The following is a 25,271-nucleotide window of genomic DNA, read 5'->3' on the forward strand; positions in this document are numbered from 1 at the left end:
ATCTCAGAGTCCTAAGAGGTCATAGCTCATTGGACTCCACACAGTCAGATATTAAAAGAGAATTCCAAAATAAAGGAGAAGAGATGGATATCAAGGCAGGTTTTAGACAGTTTGGTCACCTGTTACATAGGAGCTATGTCTTCTTTCCTTCTTGATGTCACACTACGTGGCTGAGACAGCCAACTGTCTTGTGTGGGCATTGAGTATTAATCTTTGTTATTATGGCTAATGTTACCTATTTATCCAGATTCCCAAAGCACATACTGTGCACTGTGTTTGGGGGTACATATGAAGGTATATGACTTTGTTGAATAACTGATTTATTTGCAAACAATGATGTTCTATCAAAATAATACTAGTGCCATTGTGAATCTTTGCTGCTGATGCCTAGTCATAAGGTGACTTCTTCAAAACAGGTTCCTAAAAGAACACTAAACTGAAGGAGCTCTATGTGCCAAATTATTAATTAATTAATAATTAATGTATCCTTTTGAGAGTGGATTAATACTGTTTCCCTAATTTAATACCACATGTCTAATGAGACACCCCATTTACATTCTCTTTTAATCTGCACACTAAAATCATCGTGTCTGCAACAGTTTTTAGGTAAGAATAATGTATAGATATTAGTCAAGTGAAATCCTCGCTATGATTCATGGTTATAGTTTTAATTCCAAAATGGAGAATATGTGGACTGTGTTATATCGGAGAAATAAAAATGTAAGAGTTTTTCACAGTTTCTAAATTCTATGACAGCAGCTAGAACGAAGGCCATTTTATGCAGTTAACTTGCAAACACATAGCAACAGCATAACTAATAGTCAATGCTTGCAGGTTGGCAAAATGGAAACAGATGAGACTATTGTCTCAGACTCTAGCTTCAAAGATACATTTAGATTATATTGTTTGAAAAATGTAGTTTACATCCTGTCTGTGATATATAATAGATCTCTGGTATCTTTTTTGTTGTGATATTTGTGACAATGATATGGCTACTTCTTCTCTAAGTAGAACCATAGAAACTAAAAGAGTTTGTTATTTTGACCAACTGAATATATATACAATTCATGTCTTGGGCCCTATTACCAATTACTGGATAATGAAGTGGATTTTTAATGATGCTTTTAAAATATGCTTGCCATAGATATTCTTAAATATAGAGAGAATGATCATCTATCTAGAATAGTTGCTCAGACAAATCTTCACAAAAAACAGAGAAATAAATTGGATGATTACTGGAAGTCCCTTTTGGCTTTATGGTTACAAAACACATTGTTTACCACCCAAATGTTTATTGATTTACTTATGATCATAATAAACCCTAAGTAAATTCCTGTGCAGCATAAGCTTCCGTGACTTGAGCAAGCTTGGTGCTCTCTCCATGTTCCTGTGCTGTACAGAACACATTGCAAGGGCTGACTGCTTTTAGTATGAGGGCTCTGGTGCTCCCAGCCTGTGCTGGCCACCTGATGGTAAACCTCTCCTTATTCCCAGTTAAGGAAGTAGTTTAATCTCCCAGTCCCCTGAAGAGATTCCATGACAGCACCCTGTTCTCAGTCTATATGCCTCCCCTTAAATGTCCAAGCTTTCTGGCCTCCATGTTGTTCAAAACAGAGGCCTACTAGACCCAGGGAGGAGAGGGACAGGGAGCTATCAGAGAGCTCAGGGTCTAGATCCTGTCTCCACACTAAGTGTTGCCCTAGGGTCCTCATAAGTCTTGGGGTGCAATTACAAAAGTGATCACCATTTTAACAAATACTTGGCATATCTATAAATGTTTTCTAGCTACACACTTAGAGAACTTAAAAATACTCATAAGCCCCACAGTTACACTGGACATTAGTTAATATGCTCCTTAGCTGCGTTTTGTCGTAAACAAATCGTAATGCAGCCGAAATGCCTGACTAGAACAAGAAATGGATTACATTCAGTAGACATAAGCGGTCTATGAGGATACCATCTGAAGGAAAAGAAAGAGCCCCTTCAAGGTTTCAAGGAAACCAATGTTTCCAGCTCATCAACCTCAATAGAAACTTGGGTTTTATATTTGATCCAAAAGAGAAAAACTCTGGACAGCCTGTGCTCCTAATTGCAGGGCGAGTCTGCGATAATATTTTCATGCAGTATTGATTCGTGGGAACAGCTCTCCATGTTAGCACCATGTGCAATAGAAGCCTATCTGTCACGATGACAATTACTGGGCCTGAAGGCTAGACCTACTTCAGCATTCACCAAGGGGATTCACCGACTGAAGAGTCACATCAATGAAACTGCAGAAGAAAAACTCTTTCGTTTTTTTGAAATCTCAAAGCCATAAAATACAGGGTTCCTCCCCCACCCCCCACCCCCGGCTTATTTGGCAAGAGGAAACAGCATTCTTGGCAAAATGTCCCTACTACTGCTTTGTCACTAATGCCAGCGTTGAGGAATTTGCTCCCAAGAATGGCAGGTAGACTTGGGAGGCATCAGTGGTTGGGCAAGGTGGGGTTGGGGGGAAGTACTAACAAGTTCCGTAGCAGCAAGCTGCTTATGACAATGCCCTCGAACATGGAGCACAAGCTACCTAGATTTAGAAGCGCTAAATTGAAAAGGGTCCAATGCAGCAAAGCATTTCATTGTAACCGGCATTCGGTAGAAGATAGTAAGAAGACTTTTCTGTGATCCTAGTTACAGCGCAATCTGTTATTAGGAAATTTGATTTCCTCTGGATTCCATGCTACATTAATTAAATTTAAAAGATACGTTTACTAAGCAGACTTACGGTGCTTTCTCAGCATCTGAAATCCTGTTATATGTATTCTCAGTCCAAGCACTAATCTGTCTAAATATGTCAAACTACATTTGATTAATAGGTTAGTTACATAATATACCAACTACACAGTAGCAGATTCTGACAATTGAATAGTGTTGTGTGTGAAATGGAATTATTCAGAAGAGAGATGTATAAAAATAGGTAATATCCCTAAAATATTTTGTGGAGTTATAGTTCTTCCTGCCAGGAAGGCAACCACAGAGCTATGATGTACGTATGAAATGTCTGTTCGGGGAAACAAAATTATAAAATATTCCTCACATACCAACTCACTAAATGTAGGAATTGATCATCAAAACTGGCTCTCAAAAGTGATAGAAATATATAGGGAAAGATACCTGTATGTGCGACAAACAAGAAAACACAGAATCTATTTATTGGTTAGTTGTGATTAAAATATATATATGACTAAAAGCACTCCTATGGATGGACACCTCTTATTTCTGCCCCGCCCCCTCCGGTTTCTTTTTTACTGACAGTCATCACCCACCTTTTTCTAGGATTATTGCCTAACATAACACAGAAATTCTGCTGCTTGTTCTCAGCAAATCAGTGGAAGAGAAACAATCTCTTTGCACTCCCCCTTCATGACCCATGTTGTGGGCTTGTGCTTTGTGGAGAAGTCTTTGATCTGCTGAAGGTCTCAGAGGCTTGTCTCCCGGAGAAACATGGTGCCAATGTTGTAGGAAACTTTCTTGATTCTTGATGAAGAAAGAGAAGGCTTTGGCTGCTTAGGACCAGTTCTTACCTCCAGGAAATAGCAGATCCCAGGGATTTCCTTTGGAAAGTTATCTGGAAGCTCTTCACGGGACCGAGGAATGAATGTGAAGCTTTCTTCCCGTTTTAATAATCTAAGAAGAAAATACAGATAATGTGAATCAAATGGGTCAAATCGGCAGGATAAGGGAGAATAAACAGACAAAAAATTTAAAGGCTCAGGAAGCCTATCAACAACCAGGCTCATGTTGACACCTCTATTTCTTTGTAAAACACGTGGCCTTCCTAGGGCTCCAAATGCCAGGAAATGTTGTTTGTCAGGAAAGATGCCTTCATGTTATAATTTTTTTTAAAAAATGCTATTTCTGGTCCTACTTGAAAATATTTTTCAAATTTGATTTTTTTCCTAAACAAAAGGCAAAAGAAAACTGTACAATGCAAATTCTTTCTTTTTTTAATGTTTACTTATTTATTTTGAGAGCATGTGTGCATGCACACAAACAGGGAAGGGGCAAAGACAGAGAGGGAGACTGAGAAACCCAAGGAGGCTCCAGGCTCAGCACAAGCCCAACTTGAGGGCTCAATCACACGACTGTGAGATCATGACCTGTGCCAAAATCCAGAGTCAGATGCTCCACTGAGTGAGCCACCCAGGCACCCCATGTATGACACAAATCTTTATTTGAATATGTAGTATTTACCCTTTCTGGTTTTAAAACCTGCCTAAATTCTGGAGCACTGCTCTTATGTTTTGCAGATTCTTGATAGGCTTCAAATGTGTGTCCTGTGTGTCAAACATATCAGTTATTTAGCATTGTAGAACATTCATGACTTCAAGTGTCTTCAATAGTTGGTCACTGATCTCTAGCAATGTTTTGTGAACTCCAGCATTTACTGGTCAAACAGTGTGACTCTTCCCTTCCAGTCACACTTACTCTTTTCTAGTACACAAACACCAGAGACTTACTCTTGTCCAGGTCCATGAAACATTAAGTTCAATACCCAGACCTAAAGGTGTGGCCCCGCCATTCAATTTAACTCAACAGCCCTCCTAGGTTGCTTCTTATTGCCTGAGAAAAATCTCCTGGGCACTCTTGTGAATATACTCGTGAGTAGAATACCAAGTTTTGTCAACAGAGATGGAAACATGGAATAAAAGAAGCAGGAAATAAATACTGAAAACCAAAGCCCACAGTAATAGGGAAATGTGTGATCAGTATCAATGCATTTCCAACCATGTTTACATAATGAGGAAGACAGTGAAGGGTCTGCATAAGCAGTAGGGTAAGACAACACTTTGAAATCCTAAACATGTAGACTTTATTTGGAAGGCACAGTGGAGCCAAACCCAGCATCACCCCTTTCCTAAAAACAGCTCATTTTCCCGAGCCAGGTGAATGGTGACAGCAGATACCAGGTATGCAGTGTAAGAGACTGGTCAGGTACAAGAACCAGCTGTGGTAGAAGGCAGGGTCAAAAAGGGCAGTAAGTTCATGGAAAACAAAGGACATGTGGGAATGAAAGATCATTGCACAAGCATTGATAATCATCTCCACACTGAGAGGGAAAAAAACATTCCTTGATGTTTAATGGATAAAATATATGAAAACAACAGCTGATAGCACTAAGAATTCTTATAGTAGGAGGAGCAGTCTATATTTACTTTTACCAACAGGAGTGGTACTATTTTGCTTTGTAAAGGATTTTTAAGCTTTAGTTGTCTTTTTAATGTTTATTTCTGAGAGAGAGACAGAGATGGGGGTGGGGGGAAAGCGAGAGAGAGGGAGACACAATCTGAAGCAGACTCCAGACTCTGAGCTGTCAGCACAGATCCCGACACAGGGCTAGAACTCATAAACCATGAGATCATGACCTGAGCCAAACTCGGACGCTCAACTGACCAAGGTACCCAGGTACCCCAAGGATTTTTAAGTTTTAACTCACCATTTCTTTAAAAATATTATACAATGACCATACTGACTTGGAATATAAGGAAATGAGGCTCTAAAATTTCAGAATTCTTTCCCTTTTTCATCCTCATCCACATAACCCTATGTAGAATCTCTTCTCTGACAACAACATGCTCTTCTCTGACAAATTTATGGTAAAAGCAAGCCTGCATTAAGTTAGGCTGATTTGCTCAATCACTCTAATTTAATGTCTTAAGCAGTAAGACAGCAGTGGCCTTGGAACTAGAATCCAGATTTGTTAACTCCTAATTAAGCTCAACCCTATAATAAATAAGTCTACACTAAGATAGGATGCCTGGAGGGCTCAGTCAGTTAAGCCCGACTCTTGATTTCAGCTCAGGTCATGATCTCACAGTTTGTGGGTACAAGCCCTGCATAGGGCTCTGTGCTGGATTCCTGCTTAGGATTCTCTCTCTCTCTGCCCCTCCCCAACTCATGCTCACTCTCTGTCTCTCTCAAAAAAAAAAAAAAAAAAAAGACTACACTAAGATAGCTTTCTGTGATAACAATGAAACTGAGATATAGGTAAGGCATTAATGACAATCACAATGAAATTGTTGGTAGTTTGCTTTCTTTTTGTTTTTACAGATGTCAATTTTCTGTACATACAATATATAACCAGTCACTTCTGAAATAAAATGTAAGATTCCTCAACAGTAGTTAAGTTTAGCACTGAATTCCACAATAATTTTGCTTAGCTCAAACAGAATGGTCATCGATGTGAAAATATTTGGGTATCAATCAACAAACATGTTGAGTGCTGGCGACATGCTGTAATGGTTTTCTGAATGGATGAGAAGAAGTAGGGATGCCCAGAATGACTTAACATAGAATTTAAAAGGCAAGAAATACTCACAGGAACAAAGTAGCAGCAATACAAGGCGGTCTTGAGTAACACATAAAATAAAATCCAAAGAAGGAAATTCTGCATGGTTACTAGAGAGATGACTGTGCATCTTAGTACAAAAGTCAAGAGCCAGAGCAATAAAGTTCACCTCTACCAATTATAAAATTGAGCCACAACACCAACCTTTCAAACAAGTCTCCTTAAAGGCCCATGCAGTAGATAGGACTCCACATGAGCTATATTCTTCTATTTATGTTAAGTCCTCTATTTTTTTATGCTCTATTTGAGTCACCAAGGTCTTCATATTTTGCCGTAATTGAGATGTTCTGACACTGAAAAATAACATTGAGTTTACATCTATGAAAGTACTTGTAAATGACTGAAAGTGGGTCACTAGCGGCTTTAGAGGCAGTGCTTTTAAATAATTCACTGCACTTTGGTAGGAAACTTCACAATGAATTGATCTCTTGACCTTTTAAATATGTTTCATATTTGATGTGCTAAAAATCACAAAGACAGTAGCTTTTATGGGGCTTTATTCTTCTCCAACTAAATATTTTGGTATTAATAAACTCAGTACAGTTTTAAACTTCAATAACATGAATGAGAGCACAGAAAAGCAAATTCACAGAAGCTCCTATGATATCCAGGATTTAGCAGCGTTTGTATAAATGAATGCTGAAGTGAAATATTGAGATGACTTCCAGTAGTACAATCTGAATGAGTTCCTGGTGGGTCTGTGCGGGAGGTCAGGGGAAACATTTCACACAGCATGCCTGGCGATGATGAGTCGTGGTGCTGAATAAATGCTCAAATGTGTATACAGGGATTAGGAATTTATACACTGATCACTCCAGAACCTCTGATCCCCTCTGAAATGCTTTATTAAGTCCAAGTCCCTGGGCTGGCTCTAAAGCTCTGCCTAAGAATCCATTTCTTCAGCAACTTGGGACTGATATGGAAGCTTCGATGCCACACAAATCTAAATTCATCCCCAGCCATAATCCCCAGCTGGTTGATATATAACCTGGGGGTTTTGGCAACATGTTTAATAAGTATTGGGAAGGCACACAAATCCTACTTCACCTGCCTGTTAGTATTCATCGTCTCTCAACAAAGTTTTTCCTACAAATTGATTTTCAAGATGAGAATACTCTGCTGCTTTGAATCACTGGATGGCCCCCAAACATGTGAGGGGAGCTGGATACCATGGGGGTCCATGGAGCTGCTCCCTCACTGTTAGGAAAACTAAGCCATCTCTGACTCACTCAGTTCTTATTTGCACATCTCTGACCACACCAAGCTTTGTGCTCTATCCTGTATTCTGTTCTATAAATGGACCTGAAACTTATTCGTACTGAGGTCCAAATGACCTAAATGTAATTTACATTTTAACACGGGACTCAGAGCTTTTTAATAGGTAACAGAATTGTAACAATGACATTTCAGGCAACTTATTCTGGGATTTATTAACTTCTGCAGATCAGAAGATTTATTAACTTCTGCAAATTGGCTTCTATAAAATACAGCTTGGTCATCTATAGGATAAGGTCAGAATCTGGTCTTTCATTCTTCTATATACTTTTCTCCAATTACCTACAATGACTTCATTGTGAATTATGTCCACTTGCTCTATGTATTTCCCGCAATTCTCTAGACTCTGTTATGAGGAAAAATAACCAGTCGTGCAATTCTTGAGCCAGGCTTCATGCAGTCTTTGGTCAGTGAATTCAGCCGTCAGCCGGTCAAAAGTTATTTTATTCAATGCCTTCCACGAGCTGGGTGCTGACCGAGTGCTTTTCTACTTCTGATCGTATTAATTGTGGGACAGGAGAGGACTGAGAAGAATTTTTATTTTTGCTGAAAATATCTTTCTATAAAGTGGTTGGTTATGTTTTTGTTTTGATTTAGCCGAGTGGACACCATGGACCACCCACAGACAGAACCTACCTTGAGGAAATTAATACATGTCGTTGCAGTCTCTAATAGTGACCCACTAGTGTAGGTAGTCACCTAAGACCTACTTGTTTGAAGTCATCTTGTGAGATTAGAAAACCTTTGTTTCAACAACTGAAAAGATCCATGTAATATGCAGAAAGCTCTGAGATAGTGACCATTCAGAATGCTTACCAGAGTGGTCACTAACTTGTCTACTAATTACCATGCTACCACTCGCCAAAAGGGGATGTGAGACTGAGGCAAGATAGGGTAATATATGCTGCATCTTTCAGAGCTGAGGGCCTGAAAGATTATCTGGATAATGACCTTTTAAAGACTTTGGATGTCTGAAATGTCTTTAGTTAACTCTCAGTTTGATTGTTCTCATTAGGCATTAAATTTTTGTTTGGAAATTACTTTCCCCTCAGAACTTGCTGCTAGAAACTCAGATTTCATTCTGTTTGCTACTCCAGTGGATATGAATTTTCTCCTTGATGTTGATCAGTCTCTCTCATCATCATCATTCTATCTCTGGTGTTAGGAAAATTAAGGATAATATATCTCAATGTATCTTTTTCTCTACCTTTTTTAAAAAAAATTATTTAGTTAACTTATTGTGAGGCAGCAAGAGACAGAGCATGAGCAGGGGAGGAGGAGAGAGAGAGAGAGAGCAAGAGTGAGAGTGAGAGAGAGAGAGAGAGAGAGAGAGAGAGAGAGAGAGATTCCCAAGCAGGCTCCACAATGTCAGGACAGAGCCCAACCTGGGGCTCGATCTCACGAACTGTGAAGTCATGATCTGGATAGAAACCAAGAATCAGACACTTAACCCACTGAGACACCCAGGCTACACTGCACGGGGTTTTTTTGTTTGTTTGTTTGTTTGTTTGTTTGTTTGAAGTATAGCTGACCAGTGTAACATTTGTTTCAGATGTACAACACAGTGATTGGACAACTCTACAATTTAGGCTGTGCTCAGCTCAAGTGTAGCTGCAGTCTGTCACTGTACAACACGATTCCAGTGCCACTGACTACATTCCCTATATGGTCCCTTTTACTCCCATGACCAATTCATTCCAAAACTGAAAGTCTGTACCTCCCACTTACCTGCACCCGTTTTTGCCTACCCCCTCCTCTATGGCAACCACCAGATGGCTTTCCATACTTATGAGTCTATTTTTGCTTTTTATCTTTGTTCATTTCATTTTTTAGATTCCACATACAAGTGAAGTCCTATGGTATTTGTCTTTATCTGACTGCTTGAATTCACTTAACATAATGCAACCTATGTGCATTCATTGTTGTCACAAATGGCAAGACCTCATTCTTTTTTATGGCTGAGTAATATTCCATTTTTTAAATATACCATATATTTATCCTTTCATCTATGGCTACTTAGGGTGCTTCTGTAACTTGACTACTGTAAATAATGCTGCAAAAATATAGTGGTCAAGATATCTTTATGAGCTAGTGTTTTTTTTTTCCCTTTGGGTGAATACCCAATAGTGGAATTATTGGATCATACAGCATTTCTAGTTTTAATTTTTTAAGGAAACTCTATACTGATTTTCACAGTGACTGCACCAGTTTATGTTCCCATCAACAGAGCACATGGTTCTTTATCTCCTCATCCTCACCAACTCTTGTTATTTCTTCTCTTTGTGAAACTAGCTATTCTCAGAGGTATAAGGTGATAACTCATTGTGGTTTTGATTTGCATTTTCCTGATGATCAGTGATGTTCAGCATCTTCCATGTCTGTTGGTATCTCTCTCTTTCTTTAAAAAAAAAAAAGAAAATGTCAGATCAGGTCCCCTGCCCAATTTTTAATCAGACTGCTTGTTTTTTTGTTTGTTTGTTTGTTTGTTTGCTTGTTTTTTGTTTTTTGTTTTTCTTTTTTGGTTGGTGTTGAGTTGTATAAGAGGTCTTTATAAATTTTGGAGATTAATCCCTTGTTGGATATGTCATTTGCAAATGTCTTCTCCCATTCAGTATGATGCCTTTTTGTTTTGTTGGTAGTTTATTTTGCTGTGTGAAAGCTTTTTATATTGGTGTAGCCTTAACAGTTTATTTTTGCTTTTGTTTCCTTTACCTGAGGAGACATATCTAGAAAAAAATGTTGCTAATATTCATGCCAAAGAGATTACTGCCTATGTTTTCATCAAAGAGTTTTATGATTTCAGGTCCCACATTTAGGTCTCTATTCCATTTTGAGTTTTTGTGTATGCTGTAAGAAAGTGGTCCAGTTTCATTTTGTAGGTAGCATCCAGTCTTTCCAACACTGTTTACTGAAGAGATTTCCTCATTATACATTCTTGTCTCCTTTGTTATAGATTAATTGACAGTATAAATGTGGGTTTATTTCTAGACTCTGTTCTGTTCCCTTGATCTATGTGTCTATTTTTGTGCTAGTGCCATACAGTTTTCATTATTGTAGCTTTGGAGTATATCTTAAAATCTCAGATTGTGATTCCTCCACCTTTGTTCTTTCTCAAGATTGCTTTGGCTATTCAGGGTCTTTTGTGGTTTCATACAAATTTTTGAGTTATTTGTTCAGTTCTTTGGAAAATGCTATTGGTATTTCCACAGGCACTGATTAAAAATATAGAATGCTTTGGGTAGTATGGATATTTCAACAATATTTATTGTTCCAGCCTATGTGCATCATATGTCTTTTGTGTCCTCTTCAATTGCTTTCATTAATCTTTTAGAGTTGTTGGGTACAGGTGTGTCAACTCCTTGGTTCAATTTATTCCTAGGTATTTTGTTTGTTTTTGGTGCCACTATAAATGGAATTGTTTTCTTAAGTTCTCTTTCTGTTACTTCATTATTACTGTATAAAAATGCAACTGATGTCTCAGTTTGGTATCTTGCAATGTTATTAAATTTATTACTTCTAACACTGTTGTGGTAGCGACTTGAGGGTTTTCTATATTTTCTCTGTATCATGCCATCTGCAAATAGTGACACTTTTACTCCTTCCTTATCGGCTTGGATGCCTTTTATTTCTTTTTCTTATGTAACTGTTGTGACTAGAACTTCCAGTACTATGTTGGATAAAAGTGATGAGAATGGACATGTTTGTGTTATTCCTGGTCTTAAAGAAAAGGCTCTTGGGGCGCCTGGGTGGTTTAGTCAGTTAAGCATCCGACATTGGCTCAGGTCATGATCTCACAGCTTGTGCTGACAGTTCTGAGCCTGGAGCCTGCTTCAGATTCTGTGTCTCCCTTGCTCTCTGTCCCTCCCCCACTCATGTTGTCTCTTACTCCTTCAAAAAGAAACATAGGAAAAAAAATAAAAAGCTGTTCAGTTTTTCCCTATTGAGTATATACTATCTTGGGTTTGCCACACCTTACTCTTACTAGGTTGAAGTATTTCTGTCTAAAAACCCACTTTGAGAGTTTTTATCATGGAAGCATGTTGGATTTTGTCACACAATTTTTTTTTTTTGCATCTACTAAGATGAACATCTGATTTTTATCCTTCATTTGTTACCATAATGTATCAATTCATTTGCAGACACTAAATCATCCTCATACCCCAGAATAAATCTTACTTGATCATGGTCAATGATCCTTTTATTGTATTGTTGAATGCAGTTTGCTGACATTTTGCTGAGGATTTTTACAACTATGTTCACCAGAGATATTGGCCTATAATACTCCTTTTTTGTGTTATCCTTTTCTGGTTTTGGTATCACAGTAATGCTGGCTTCATAAAATGTGTTTGGAAGTTTTGTCTTATATTTTTTGGAATAGTTTCAGGAAAATTGGTATTAATTCTTCTTAATTACCTGAGAAGAACTTACCTGAGAATATATCTGGTCCTGGACTTTTGTGGCAGTTTTCCTATTACCAACTCAATTTTGTTACTGCTAATTGGTCCTGTTCAGATTTTCTCTTTCTTCCTCATTCCATTTGGAAGATTGCATGTTTCTAGGAATTTGGCCATTTCTTTGAAATTGTCCAATTTGTTACCATATAATTTTTCATAGTAGTCTCTTATAATCCTTTGTATGTCCATGGTATAGATTCTTCTCTTCATTTTGGATTTATTTCATTCCTCTCCCTTTTTTTTTTATGAGGAGTCAAGCTAAAGCTTTATCACTTTTGATAATTTGGCCTTCCCCAAAAACAAACTCGTTTTCATTGATCTTTTATTTTTTTTATTTTTAATGTTTATTTTTTCTATTTATTTTAATTTTTAAAAGTTTTTAATTTACATCCAAGTTAGTTAGCATATAGTGCAACAATGATTTCAGGAGTAGTTTCCTTAATGCCCCTTATCCATTTAGCCCATCCCCCCTCCCACAACCCCTCCAATAACCTTCTGTTTGTTCTCCGTATTTAAGAGTCTCCTATGTTTTGTCCCCCTCCCTGTTTTTATATTATTTTTACTTCCCTTCCCTTGTGTTCATCTGTTCTCTGTCTTAAAGTCCTCATATGAGTGAAGTCATGTGATATTTGTCTTTCTCTGGCTAATTTTGCTTAGCATAATACCCTCTAGTTCCATAGTTGCAAATGGCAAGATTTCATTCTTTTTAATTGCCAAGTAATACTCCATTGTGTGTGGATACACCACATCTTCTTTATCCATTCATCCATCAATGGACATTTGAGCTCTTTCCCTACTTGGATACTGTTGAGTGTGCTGCCACAAACACTGGGATGCATGTTCCCCTTTGAAACAGCATACCCATATCCCTTGGGTAAATACCTAATAGTGCCATTGCTGGGTTGTAGGATAGTTCTATTTTTAATTTTTTGAGGAACCTCCATACTGTTTTCCAGAGGGGCTGCACCAGTTTGCATTCCCACCAGCAGTGCAAAAGAGATCCTCCTTCTCCGCATCTTCACCAACATCTTGTGTTGCCTGAGTTGTTCATGTTAGCCATTCTGACAGGTGTGAGGTGGTATCTCATTGTGGGTTTGATGTATTTCCCTAATGGTGAGTGATGTTGGGCATGTTTTCATGTGTTGGTTGGCCACCTGCGTGTCTTCTTTGGAGAAGTGTCTATTCATATCTTTTGCCCATTTCTTCACTGGATTTGTTGTTTTTTGGGTGTTGAGTTTGATAAGTTATTTATAGATTTTTGGATACTAACCCTTTATCTGATATTCCGTTTGCAAATATCTTCTCCCAATCCATTGGTTGTTTTTTAGTTTTGCTGATCGTTTCCTTTGCTACACAGAAGCTTTTTAACATCAATTGATGAGATCCCAGTAGTTCATTTTTGCTTTTGTTTCCCTTGCCTCTGGAGAGATGTTGAGTAAGAAGTTGCTGCGGCCAAGGTCAAAGAGGTTTTTGCCTGCTTTCTCCTTGATGATTTTGATGGCTTTCTGTCTTACATTAAGGTCTTTCATCCATTTTGAATTTATTTTTGTGTATGGTGTAAGAAAGTGGTCCAGGTTCATTCTTCTGCATGTCGCTGTCCAGTGTTCCCAGCACCACTTGCTGAAGACACTGTGTTTATTCCATTGGATATTCTTTCCTGCTTTGTCAAAGATAAATTCGCCATACGTGTGTGGGTCCATTTGTGGGTTCTCTATTCTGTTCCATTGATCTGAGTGTCTGTTCTTGTGCCAGTACCATACTGTCTTGATGATTACAGCTTTGTAATGCAGCTTGAAGTCCAGGATTGTGATGCCTCCTGCTTTGGTTTTATTTTTCAAGATTGCTTTGGCTATTCGGGGTCTTTTCTGGTTCCATACAAATCTTAGGACAGTTTGTTCTAGCTCTGTGAAAAATGCTTGTTATTTTGATAGGTATAGCATTGAATATGTAGAGTGCTTTTGGTAGTATTGACATTGTAACAATATTTGTTCTTCCTATCCAACGGCATGGAATATTTTTCCATTTTTTGGTGTCTTCCTCAATTTCTTTCAAAAGCTTTCTATAGTTTTCAGTGTATACATTTTTCACCTCCTTGGTTAGATTTACTCCTAGGTATTTTATGGTTTTTGGTGCAATTGTAAATGGGATTCCTTATTTCTCTTTTGTTGCTTCATTGTTGCTGTATAGGAATGCAATAGATTTCTGTGCATTAATATTATATCCTGCAACTTTGCTGAATTCATGTATTAGTTCTAGCAGTTTTTTGTGGAATCTTTTAGGTTTTCCATATAGAGTATCATATCACCTGTGAAGAGTCAAAGTTTGACCTCCTTGCCAATTTGGTTGCCTCTTATTTCTTTGTGTTGTCTGATTGCTGAGGCTAAGACTTCCAATACTATGTTGAATAACAGTGGTGAGAGTGGACATCCCTGTCTTGTCCCTGACCTTAGGGGGAAAGCTCTCAGTTTTTCCCCTTTGAGGATGATATTAGCATTGGGTCATTCATATATGGCTTTTATGATCTTAAGGTGTGCTCCTGCTATCCCTACTTTCTTGAGGGTTTTTATCAAGAAAGGATGCTGTATTCTGTTAAATGTTTTCTCTGCATCTATTGAGAGGATCGTGTGGTTCTTGTCTTTCTTTTATTGATGTGATGTATCACATTGATTGTTTTGCAGATATTGAACCAGCCCTACATCACAGGTATAAATCCTACTGGGTCGTGGTGAATAATTTTTTTAATGTATTGTTGGATCTCGTTGGCTAGTATCTTGTTGAGGATTTTTGCATGCATGTTCATCAGGGAAATTGGTCCATAGTTCTCCTTTTTGGTAGGGTCTTTCTATGGTTTGGAATCAAGGCAATGCTGGCTTCATAGAAAGTGTTTGAAAGTTTTCCTTCCGTTTCTATTTTTTGGAATAGCTTCAAGAGTATGGGTTTTAACTCTTCCTTAGGTGTTTGGTAGAATTCCCCTGGAAAGCCATCTGGCCCTGGACTCTGTTTTTGGGGGGAGATTTTTGATTACTAATTCAATTTCTTTACTGGTTATGGGTCTGTTCAAAGTTTCTATTTCTTCCTGTTTCAGTTTAGGTAGATTACATGTTTCTAGGAATTCGTCCATTATTTCCAGACTGCCCATTTTATTGGCATATAATTGCTCATAATATTCTCTTATTATTGTTTTTATTTCTGCTATGTTAGTTGTGATCTCTCCTCTTTTATTCTTGATTTTATTTATTTGGGTCCTTTCCTTCTTTCTTTTTGATCAAACTGGCGAGTGGTTTATTAGTTTTGTTGATTCTTTCAAAGAGCCAGCTTCTGATTTCATTGATCTGTTCTACTGGGCTTTTGGGGGTTGGTTTGTTTGTTTTGTTTTGTTTTTGGTTTCTATAGCATGAATTTCTGCTCTAATCTTTATTATTTCCTGTCTTCTGCTGGTTGGGGTTTTATTTGCTGTTCTTTTTCCAGCTCTTTAAGGTGTAAGGTTAGGTTGTGTATCTGAGACCTTTCTTCCTTCTTTAGTAAGGCCTGGATTGTTATATATTTCCCTCTTATGACCGTCTTCGCTGCATCACAGAGGTTTTGGGCTGTGGTGTTATCATTTTCATTGGCTTCCATGTATTTTTAAATTTCCTCTTTAACTTCTTGGTTACCAATTCATTCTTTAGTAGGATGTTCTTTAGTCTCCAAGTATTTGTTGTCTTTCCAAATTTTTTCTTGTGGTTGATTTTGAGTTTCATAGCATTGTGGTCTGAAAATATGCATGGTATGATCTTGATCTTTTTGTATTTGTTGGGGACTGATTTGTGTCCCAGAATGTGATCTATTCTGGAGAATGTTCCATGTGCACTGGGAAGAATGTATATACCACTGCTTGAGGATGAAATATTCTGAATATATGTGTTAAGTCCATCTGGTCCAGTGTGTCATTCAAAACCATTGTTTCCTTCTAGATTTTCTGATTAGATGATCTGTTCATTGCTGTAAGTGGGTGTTGATTAATTGATTTATTTGTGTGCTCTCACATTTGGAGCATAAATGTTTACAATTGTTAGGTCTCCTTGGCGGATAGACCCCTTAATTATGATATAATGCCCTTCTTCATCTCTCGTTACAGTCTTTATTTTAAAGTCTAGATTTTCTGATATAAGTGTGGCTACGCCAGCTTTCTTTTGGCAACCATTAGCATGGTAGATGGTTCTCCATCCCCTTTCAGTCTGAAGGTATCTTTAGGTCTAAAGTGGGTCTTTTGTAAACAACATATAGATGGATCTTGTTTTCTTATCCATTCTGTTTACCCTTTGTTTTTTGATTGGAGCATTTAGTCCATTGACATTTAGAGTGAGTACTGAAAGATATTAGTTTATTGCCCTTATGTTTCTTGTAGAGTTGGAGTGTCTGGTGGTGGTCTCTGGTCCTTTCTAGTCTTTGTTGCTTTTGGTACGTATGTATGTATGTGTGTGTATGTATGCATGCATGTATGTGTGTATTTTTGTCTTTTCTCCCTCAGAGACTCCCCCTTTAAATTTTTTGTAGGGCTGGTTTAATGGTCGTGAACTCCTTTAAGTTTTGTTTGTCTGGGAAACATTAATCTCTCCTTCTATTTTGAATGACAGCCTTGCTGGATAACGAATACTTGGCTGCATGTTTTTCTGATCCAGCACATTGGACATATCATGCCACTCCTTTCTGGCCTGCCAAGTTTCTGAGGATAGGTCTGCTGCAAACCTGATCTGTCTTCCCTTGTAGGTTAAGGACTTTTATTCCCTTGATGCTTTCGTGATTCTCTCCTTGCCTGAGTATTTTGTGAATTTGACTATGATATGCCTTGTTGATGGTTGTTTTTTGTTGAATGTAATAGGAGTCTTCTGTGCTTCCTAGATTTTGATGTCTGTGTCTTTCCCCAGGTTAGGAAAGTTTTCCACTATGATTTGCTCCCTTTTTGTCCTCTCTTCATCTTCTGGGACCTTACGATTCTGACATTGTTCCTTTTTTCTTTTTTAATTTTTTTAACGTTTATTTATTTTTTTTTTAATTTTTTAACGTTTATTTATTTTTGAGACAGAGAGAGACAGAGCATGAACAGGGGAGGGGCAGAGAGAGAGGGAGACACAGAATCTGAAACAGGCTCCAGGCTCCGAGCTGTCAGCACAGAGCCCGATGTGGGGCTCGAACTCACGGACCGTGAGATCATGACCTGAGCCGAAGTTGGACGCTTAACCGACCAAGCCACCCGGGCGCCCCTATTTATTTATTTTTTTAATGTTTATTTATCTTTGAGACAGAGAGAGACACAGCATGAACAGGGGAGGGTCAGAGAGAGAGGGAGACACAGAATCTGAAGCAGGCTCCAGGCTCTGAGCTGTCAGCACAGAGCCCGAAGAGGGGCTCAAACTCATGGACAGTGAGATCATGACCTGACCTGAAGTCAGATGCTTAACCGACTGAGCCACCCAGGCGCCCCACTTTTATTTATTTTCTTGAGACAGAGCTTGAATGGGGGAGCGTCAGAGAGACAGGGAGACACAGAATCAGAAACAGGCTCCAGGCTCTGAGCTGTCAGCACAGAGCCCGATGTGGGGCTTGAACTCATGGACTGTGAGATCATGACCTGAGCTGAAGCCAGACGCTTAACTGACGGAGCCACCCAGGAATCCCTGACATTGTTCTCTTTTTAATGAGTCACTGATTTATCTAATTCTTAAATCGTGCTCTTTTGCCTTAGTCTCCCTCTTTGTTTCTGCTTCATTATTCTCCATAAGTTTGTGCTCTATATTGCTGAACGTCTGCTCTGCCTCATCCATCCCTGCCACCATGGCATCATTCGAGATTGCCAACTATGTTATCGCATTTTTTAAATTTCATCCTGACTAGCTTTTACTGCTTTTATCTCTGCAGAAAGGGATTCTAATCTATTTTCAACTCCAGCTAGTATTCTTACTATCATGATTCTAAATTCTGGTTCAGACATCTTGCTTGTATCTGTGTTGGTTAAGTCCCTGGCTGTCATTTCTTCATGCTCTTTCTTTTGGGGTGAATTCCTTCATTTCATATTTTGAATTAAGAAAAGGAATTAATGAGGTAAAGAAAAATTAAAATTAAAATAAATTAAAATTAAAACACACATACAAATCAAATAAATGGTGCTAGACTCAAGGTGTGTTTTGGTCGGGGTGTTGAAAGGGTCTTGATAGAGGAAAAAGGGGGAGGGAAGGAAATCATTTGAAAATTTGAAAAAAATGAATACACTGAAATAGAATAAAATGAAATAATGGATGTAAAATATAATTTGAAAAATTTACAAAAAAGTAAAATATATAGTAGAAAAAATTTAAAATATATATATTTAATAGAAATTTAAAACAAAATATTTTTTCTGTCTGTATTAAAGAAAAAGGAAATAAAAAGGAGAAAATAAGAAAATTGAATAGATGGACCAGGGAACAGACTGAAATACAATTGGAATTACATCGTTTTCCCCTAGAAGTCAAGCCATGAATTGATTTATAGCCCTTAAACTAAGCAGGTGGAGAGACTTGTGTTCCTGAAGAGCGAAGTTGGCCCAGTTGGGTGGGGCTTAGTGTAACAGCTCTATTCTCCACTAGATGGCACTGCTTAGCTTATTGGGGTGGATTGTTGTGGCACTTGTAGGTGTGTATGTGCATGCGTGAGAGTGGTGAACATGGTGTCACCCAGCTACCCTGTCTCTGGTATCAGAACTCTGTTCTCCCTGATCAGCAATCATGCACCTGTCCTTGGCCTCTGTCCACTCCCCACTTTTCCATGGTTTGTGACCAAGCCCCAGGCAACACCTCCCTCCTGAGTTCTATCTCAGATGCAGCTGCTTTTCCCAACCCCTTACTTCTGAGGGACTGTGGCTTTGACCAGTTTTGACCCTCTGTGGGAGAGTCTCACCGAGCAATGGCTGGGTGCTGGCAGCACCCAGGAATGTTAATGAGACCGTGCCACTGCTGATGCCTAGAGACTGCGGCTGGATACCAGCCCACCCCAGAAAAAGTTCACATGATCGTGTAGCAGCAGCATTTCAGGGATTATGGAAAATCACAACACACATCTGGCACCAGGCTTCAACCTTAATGACCTTGTTCCAGCACCAGGGAATGTGGTTGTTCTCCAGGGTCCACTGGGGCCTTTGCCTATGGGGGGGCCTCACAGCCTCTACCAGATGTCCTCCCTGCAGGGAAACTGCTTCTCCTCGTGTGGCCCAAAGACTCCGGACTTCACACTGCTTCTGGGGATTTGCCCTTCTCACCAGAGCACCACCAGTTATTGACCTGCGGAGTTTCAGACTCTGTGCTCCCCCTGTTTATAAAGTCTTAATGGAATTTAAACCCTCTCCTTTCTCCTTTCTCCCTTTTTAATTCAGTCCCTGTGGCTTTTTCCACTTTTCCACATTCTCTCCAGCAGATTACTCTCTGACTCCAAATTTCATGTCTACATTGTCATATTTTACATATTATTTTGTGAGTCCTCTTTTTTGATGTAATTGATTTTAGTACTTCCATTTGTAATCCTAATAGCTTTATAAGTGATTGTTCTACTATTTTTACTGTGTGTTTGCTTTTATCATGGGATTTTTTCTTTCATAATTTTCTTGGGTTTTTTTTAGTTTTCTTAATGTTTATTTTTGAGAGAGAGAGAGAGAGAGAGAGTCAGTCAGTCAGGGAGGGGCAGAGAGAGACGGAGATACAGAATCTGACGCAGGCTCCAGGCTCTGAAGCGGGGCTCAAACTTACAAACTGCAAGATCATGACCTGAGCCAAAGTTGGACACTGAACCGACTGAGCCATCCAGGTGCCCCAACAATTTTCTTATTTCTAATTATGGCCTTTTCTTTTCCATTTAAATAAGTCACTTTTAACATTGCTGCTAAGGCATGTTTAGTGATGAAGTCCTTTAGGTTTTGTTTGGGAAACCCTTTATTTCTGTTTGTATTCTGAATCAACCTTGGCATGTAGAAGTTAGGCTTATATTGTTTTCATAGTACATAACTAGTTGCTTTTCTATCTTTTTTTCAACTTTTTTTTTTTTGAGACAGAGAGAGACAGAGCATGAACGGGGGGGGGGGGCAGAGAGAGAGGGAGACACAGAATCGGAAACAGGCTCCAGGCTCCGAGCCATCAGCCCAGAGCCTGACGCGGGGCTCGAACTCACAGACCGCGAGATCGTGACCTGGCTGAAGTCGGACGCTTAACCAACTGCGCCACCCAGGCGCCCCTTCTATCTTTAATCATGGTGTGGTCCTCCTTGGGTTTATCTTGTTTAGAACTCTGTGCTTTTTTCACTATTATTTCATCAAAGTTTTCTGCCCCTTTCTCTCTTCTCTGTGACCCTCTACAACACAAATGTTTTTTCACTTCATGTTGCCCAAGAGATCCTTAATATATCTTCATTTTTTAAATTCTTTTTTTGCTTTTTGCTGTTTGGCTTGGGGGCTTTCCATTGCCTTGTCTTCCAGATTGCTGATCTGCTTTTCTGCCTCCTCTAAATCATTATTGATTGCCTCTAGTGTATGTTTCCTTTCAGTTATTGTATTTCTCAACTCTGGTTGTTTTTTATATTTTCTATTGCTTTGTTCTCACGGAGCTCATTCACTCATCTCTCCAGTCCAATAAGCAACTTTATGAACATGACATTGAACTCCTTGTCAGATTGCTTATCTCCATTTCACTTCGTTATTTTCTCTGAGGTTTTGTCTTATTCTTTCATGTGAAGCATATTCCTCTATCTCTTCATTTTCCTTGACTTTCTGTGTTTGTTTCTATGAATTAGGCTGAACTGGTACTTCTAAACTTGAAGGAATGATCTTTATATGGTCATCTCCTATAAACACTATATATGCCTGCTGACTTTGGCTAGCTGGTTGAAACTGCATCTGTCATGGGCTGGGAGTCCCAAGGCTTTCTGAATTGGGTCCACCCTGGAGGAATGACTGGAGCTGAAGTGGGCACTGCCCAGGGAGACATGAGGCTTTTTATGCAGAGGGCCCCTGGAAGGACACATGAAGCTGAAGTGAGTACAAGCCAACGGTCTTGGAGTGCCTTGCATTAGGGGTACCCTGGCAGGATAGCTGGAGCCAAGATAGGTGTGGGCTGGTGGTTTCCTGAGTGCTTTGCACAGGAGGTGACCTAGTAGAACAGTTGGATCAGAGGCAGGTGTTGGGGGGGGGGGTCCTGTGGCACTCCACTCAAGGGCCTCTGGCCAGCTGGCTGTAGCCAAAACAGGCATGGATGAGGAGGTTACGGGGTACCCTGGAAGTTGTCTGGGATCAACGTGGTGTGGACATAGAATGTTACTGGGTGCTTTGCATCTTTGTCACCTTGGTGAGATGGCTGGAGCTATAGTGATCACGGACCACGGGTGTCTTGTTGTATGCCATGTGGGTGTTGCCTAGGTAGAACAGGTAAGGCTGGTGTGGACTTGGAGCATAGGAGTCACTGAGGTTGTAGGCTAGTAGGGAGGTCAGGACAGTGCTCTTGTCTTTGCTCTCAAGGTGTGTGAGGGGGGGGGTGGATATAAACCATGGTATTTGCCAGCCCTTTCCATCTGGAGAGAGTTCCAGCAACTCCCCTGGCCATACTCTAGGGCGGGATCTTTTATATTCTAGTTGTTATTTGAAACTGTGGCTTTTTTTTAATGTCCCAGGATATCTGGGGCTGTTGTGGGCTAGGGATCCAGGGCTTGCAGAAGCAGCAGGTTGGCTATTATTACACTCAGAAGCAGCAGGTTGGCTATTACACTCAGGTTGTGGTGTCCTGTCCACACCAACAAGTTAGAGCAGGAAGGCAAACAGTGGCCCTCATCAGCCCCTCTGACCTAGAGAGAGTCCCAGTAGTTCCCCAACATATGACAGGGGTCTGGGTTGTGTTCTGCTTCCTCTATGTTCTAGTTTACGTTTTAAGCTATAGCTTTTCTTATTTTCCACAACGCAGACAAATATGCTCACAGTTTCTTCAGTACTATCCCTCCCCACTGTGAATGGTAGTATTGGAGGTGGGCAATCCCTTCATTACTATATCTGTTTCTTTTGCTCTTGTCTTAAGTGGTCTACCTCTTGTTGTGCAGAAACTGTTCAGTTATCCCTCAGTTCTTCAGGAGGAATTGCTCTATAAATAGGTGTAGGTTTGGTGCATCCATGGAGGAGGGGAGTTTAGGGTCTTCCTGTGTCACCATCTTGGACCACAACTCCATCAATGCATCTTTTTTAATCATTAAAATGACCCCTAGTGGAACGTTTTAATATAGAAAGTTAGATGTTTTAGTTCTGGGAATTTTGTTACTGTTATTGTTAATTCTTTGATGATTTCTTATGTTTTTCCTGTATGTGTTCTTTTTCTGGATTTCTGCTTAATCAGACATTGGGCTTGGTAAATTGATCAGACATTGGGCTTGGTAAATTGATCCTTCAACTTGTTTTCCTTTCTATCTGATCTACTTGCTCATTTTTCTCTTGTATTTTCTATGAGATTGCTTTCAGTATTACCTTTTCATTCTTCTATACAATTTTAAAAGTTCACATACAGCATTTTTAATTTCCAAAGCTCATTCATGTTATAGGATTGTTTCTTTTTTCCTGTGCTGTGCTCTTAATTATGATCTGAAACCTATGACAATATTAATCAATCTTTTATTGATTTTTGGTTTTAGTGGTTGTTCTCTGTATTGTTTCTGCTTCTCCAGACATTAAATAATTAACCTTTTTTTTCTTGTTTGTTTTGGTCTTTCTCTTTCATATTAAAGGCATTCAAGAAATGACTAATATTCCTCAAAGTCTCCTTCTATTTAACTGTGAGCCATTAAAATCTGATTGGAGGCTTTGTCATAAATGTAGTAAGACTATGGAATTGTGATTCTCCCCTGACTATGTCATTATGCTCCCCAAATAAAAAATATATTTAGTGGTTTTCCCTTCAGCTAATTTGTCCAAGTACCAATGTTGCAAACATGCCCATTGCATTATACCTAGCTTACAGCATTTTGAAAGCTGAATGGAAGGAAATCAGCTAGAAATATCACTGTTCAGTATGTAGACTTTTACTTAACGCCCCCCCCCCCCCGCCATGTTCACTTGCCGAAATATAGAACAATTTTGGTTCAAAATCTCAAGGAATGCAAACCTCTGATATCCTTCTCAAGTTACTTGTCCCCTCAACTGTATTCTTTCTTAGTAATGGAGTTTCAGGTAAGCACATCATTACCCAGATAGAAAACTAGATTTCCCCAAATTCCCTACCACTGTTTGTGTGTGATTATTAGGTTCTTACAGTTAGATGAATTTGCCCATTTTAAATGAAAGAAGTGAAGTAGACTCCATTTTCCTTTGGCAACTGTTAACACTGACTGTCAAGATTAGAATTTTGCAGAAGATGTCTCCAGCTTCTAGTTCCCTGAGTCTCATAAAGTGGGCTTTTCTCACCTATTGGTGACTTTCTCACATAATTGCCTAATCACTGGAATGTATTCACTTTTCAGTTTCCTGATGCTCAAAGGCAGCAATGGGAGTGGCCATGGCTCTAGTGGCAACCTCAGGGGTAGGGGCTTGCCTAACTAGCCAGTTTTGCATTTAAGGCATCATTTTGAGATTTAGAATCTGCTCTTTATCCCATTTCATTGATTCTGTAAATACATCATTCATTGTATGAAATCTCTTCCTGCTTAAAATAGTTGGAGTGGTTTCTACTTCCTGTACTTATTCTGGAAATCTTCTCAATTATATGTTGTACTTGGTAAATTAACCCTCTTGTTAGTTCCTTTCTCTCATTCTGTGTTCGTGTATTTGAGTGAATTGGCCAATATCTAGATTTAGAGTGAATATTGTTGCCTCTTACCGGTACCTTTTTTATCAGAATGCTAGACTTCAGCTTTGTCCTCTGGACAAAGTCAAATACCACTTACGTATACACTCTCCATCTTGCTCTCTTCCATTCCTTGTATGTTGGGAGAGGGCTGTACTTCTTTTACACCTTTACTATCATTTTACTATTGTTTGAGAAAATATTAATGATAAAGTCAGGCATCTATCTGCTGTGTTACATTAGAAGTCTCTGCTGTTGCTAATTGTCCATCTGAATATCTTTTTGATAAGGAAAGTATCTGGACTCTATTACGGTGGCTTTAGACACTATGCCTTTGAATGCTGGAGAAAGATGACAGTTCTGAAAAATGAAAATAAAAAATGATGAAGATTCTTTATGTTTTTTAAAGAGTTCTGTAGGTCCTGAATTTTTCCTATTCATCTTTCCAACTCAGTGGAAGAAATGGAAGTCTCTGTGTTTTTGCTTTGTGCTTCATTGCTCTTTGCTCTGAGATCTGATGTGGTCTGAAGACAGGCCCAATGCAACTATAGTTATTGAGTCAGCTAGAGAGCCTAAAATCCCTTGAAACTCAGTAATTCATGCTCTGGAAATAACACTCTTCTCCAAATAAGGACAGTAAGAATCCAGCTCACTATGAAATACAGCAAGAAGGATCTCACCAAATATGTATGCATTTTAAGGTCACAAACACTTGAAGTTGCAGGTTTTGTGGCAATTCTGTAGAATTATCAATTTATGGGTTTTTAATTCAAGTTAATCCTCAGAAAGGGATAGTCTTCCTGCATGTCCTCTGAAAAATACAGGGCAGAGAGCCCTATGCTGATGCTGTGACTCATTTTTTTCTGCAAGCATCCTGAGTTAAATGTTGACAGCCAAGTGTGCTTACTATGGATTCCATAGTCTGCATGTCTGGTGTTTTGCGAGAGGGTACATTCTGGCATGCATTTCCTATTTGAATGGCAAAACAAATGTCTGTTAAATTCATGAATTTCAGGATCCTAAATAGCTAAAGATGATTCCACCTCTAAGAGAAGGGAAGGAAAAATAAGATAAAAACACAGAGGGAGGCAAAGCATAAGAGACTCTTAATTATAGAGAACTGAGGGTTGCTGAAGGAGAGATGTGGGTGGGATGGGCTAAATGGGTGACGGGCATTAAGGAGGGCACTTTGTGATGAATCACTGGGTTATACTCCTAAAGCCAAGACTACAACGTATGTTAACTAACTTGAATTTAAAACAAACAAACAAACAAAACCATGATTCTACCCCACTGGATTCTGTGAACATTATCAATTCTGACCTTTAACAGCCTAAAAAA

General features: G+C 39.0%; 1 protein-coding gene across 1 annotated transcript in view; it reads right to left on the reverse strand.

The window, feature by feature from the left end:
• Positions 1–1,272: 1,272 nt before the first annotated feature.
• Positions 1,273–25,271, reverse strand: part of GUCY1A2 (guanylate cyclase 1 soluble subunit alpha 2) — a 339,638-nt gene continuing 315,639 nt past the window's right edge. The window contains exon 8 of the mRNA XM_058686628.1: positions 1,273–3,663. Within this exon, the coding sequence (XP_058542611.1) occupies positions 3,456–3,663 (208 nt within the window). The 3' untranslated portion in view covers positions 1,273–3,455. The remainder of the gene's footprint in view (positions 3,664–25,271) is intronic.

This window comes from Neofelis nebulosa, chromosome 10 (genome assembly GCF_028018385.1).
Source record: "Neofelis nebulosa isolate mNeoNeb1 chromosome 10, mNeoNeb1.pri, whole genome shotgun sequence".
NCBI classification, from domain to species: domain Eukaryota; kingdom Metazoa; phylum Chordata; class Mammalia; order Carnivora; family Felidae; genus Neofelis; species Neofelis nebulosa.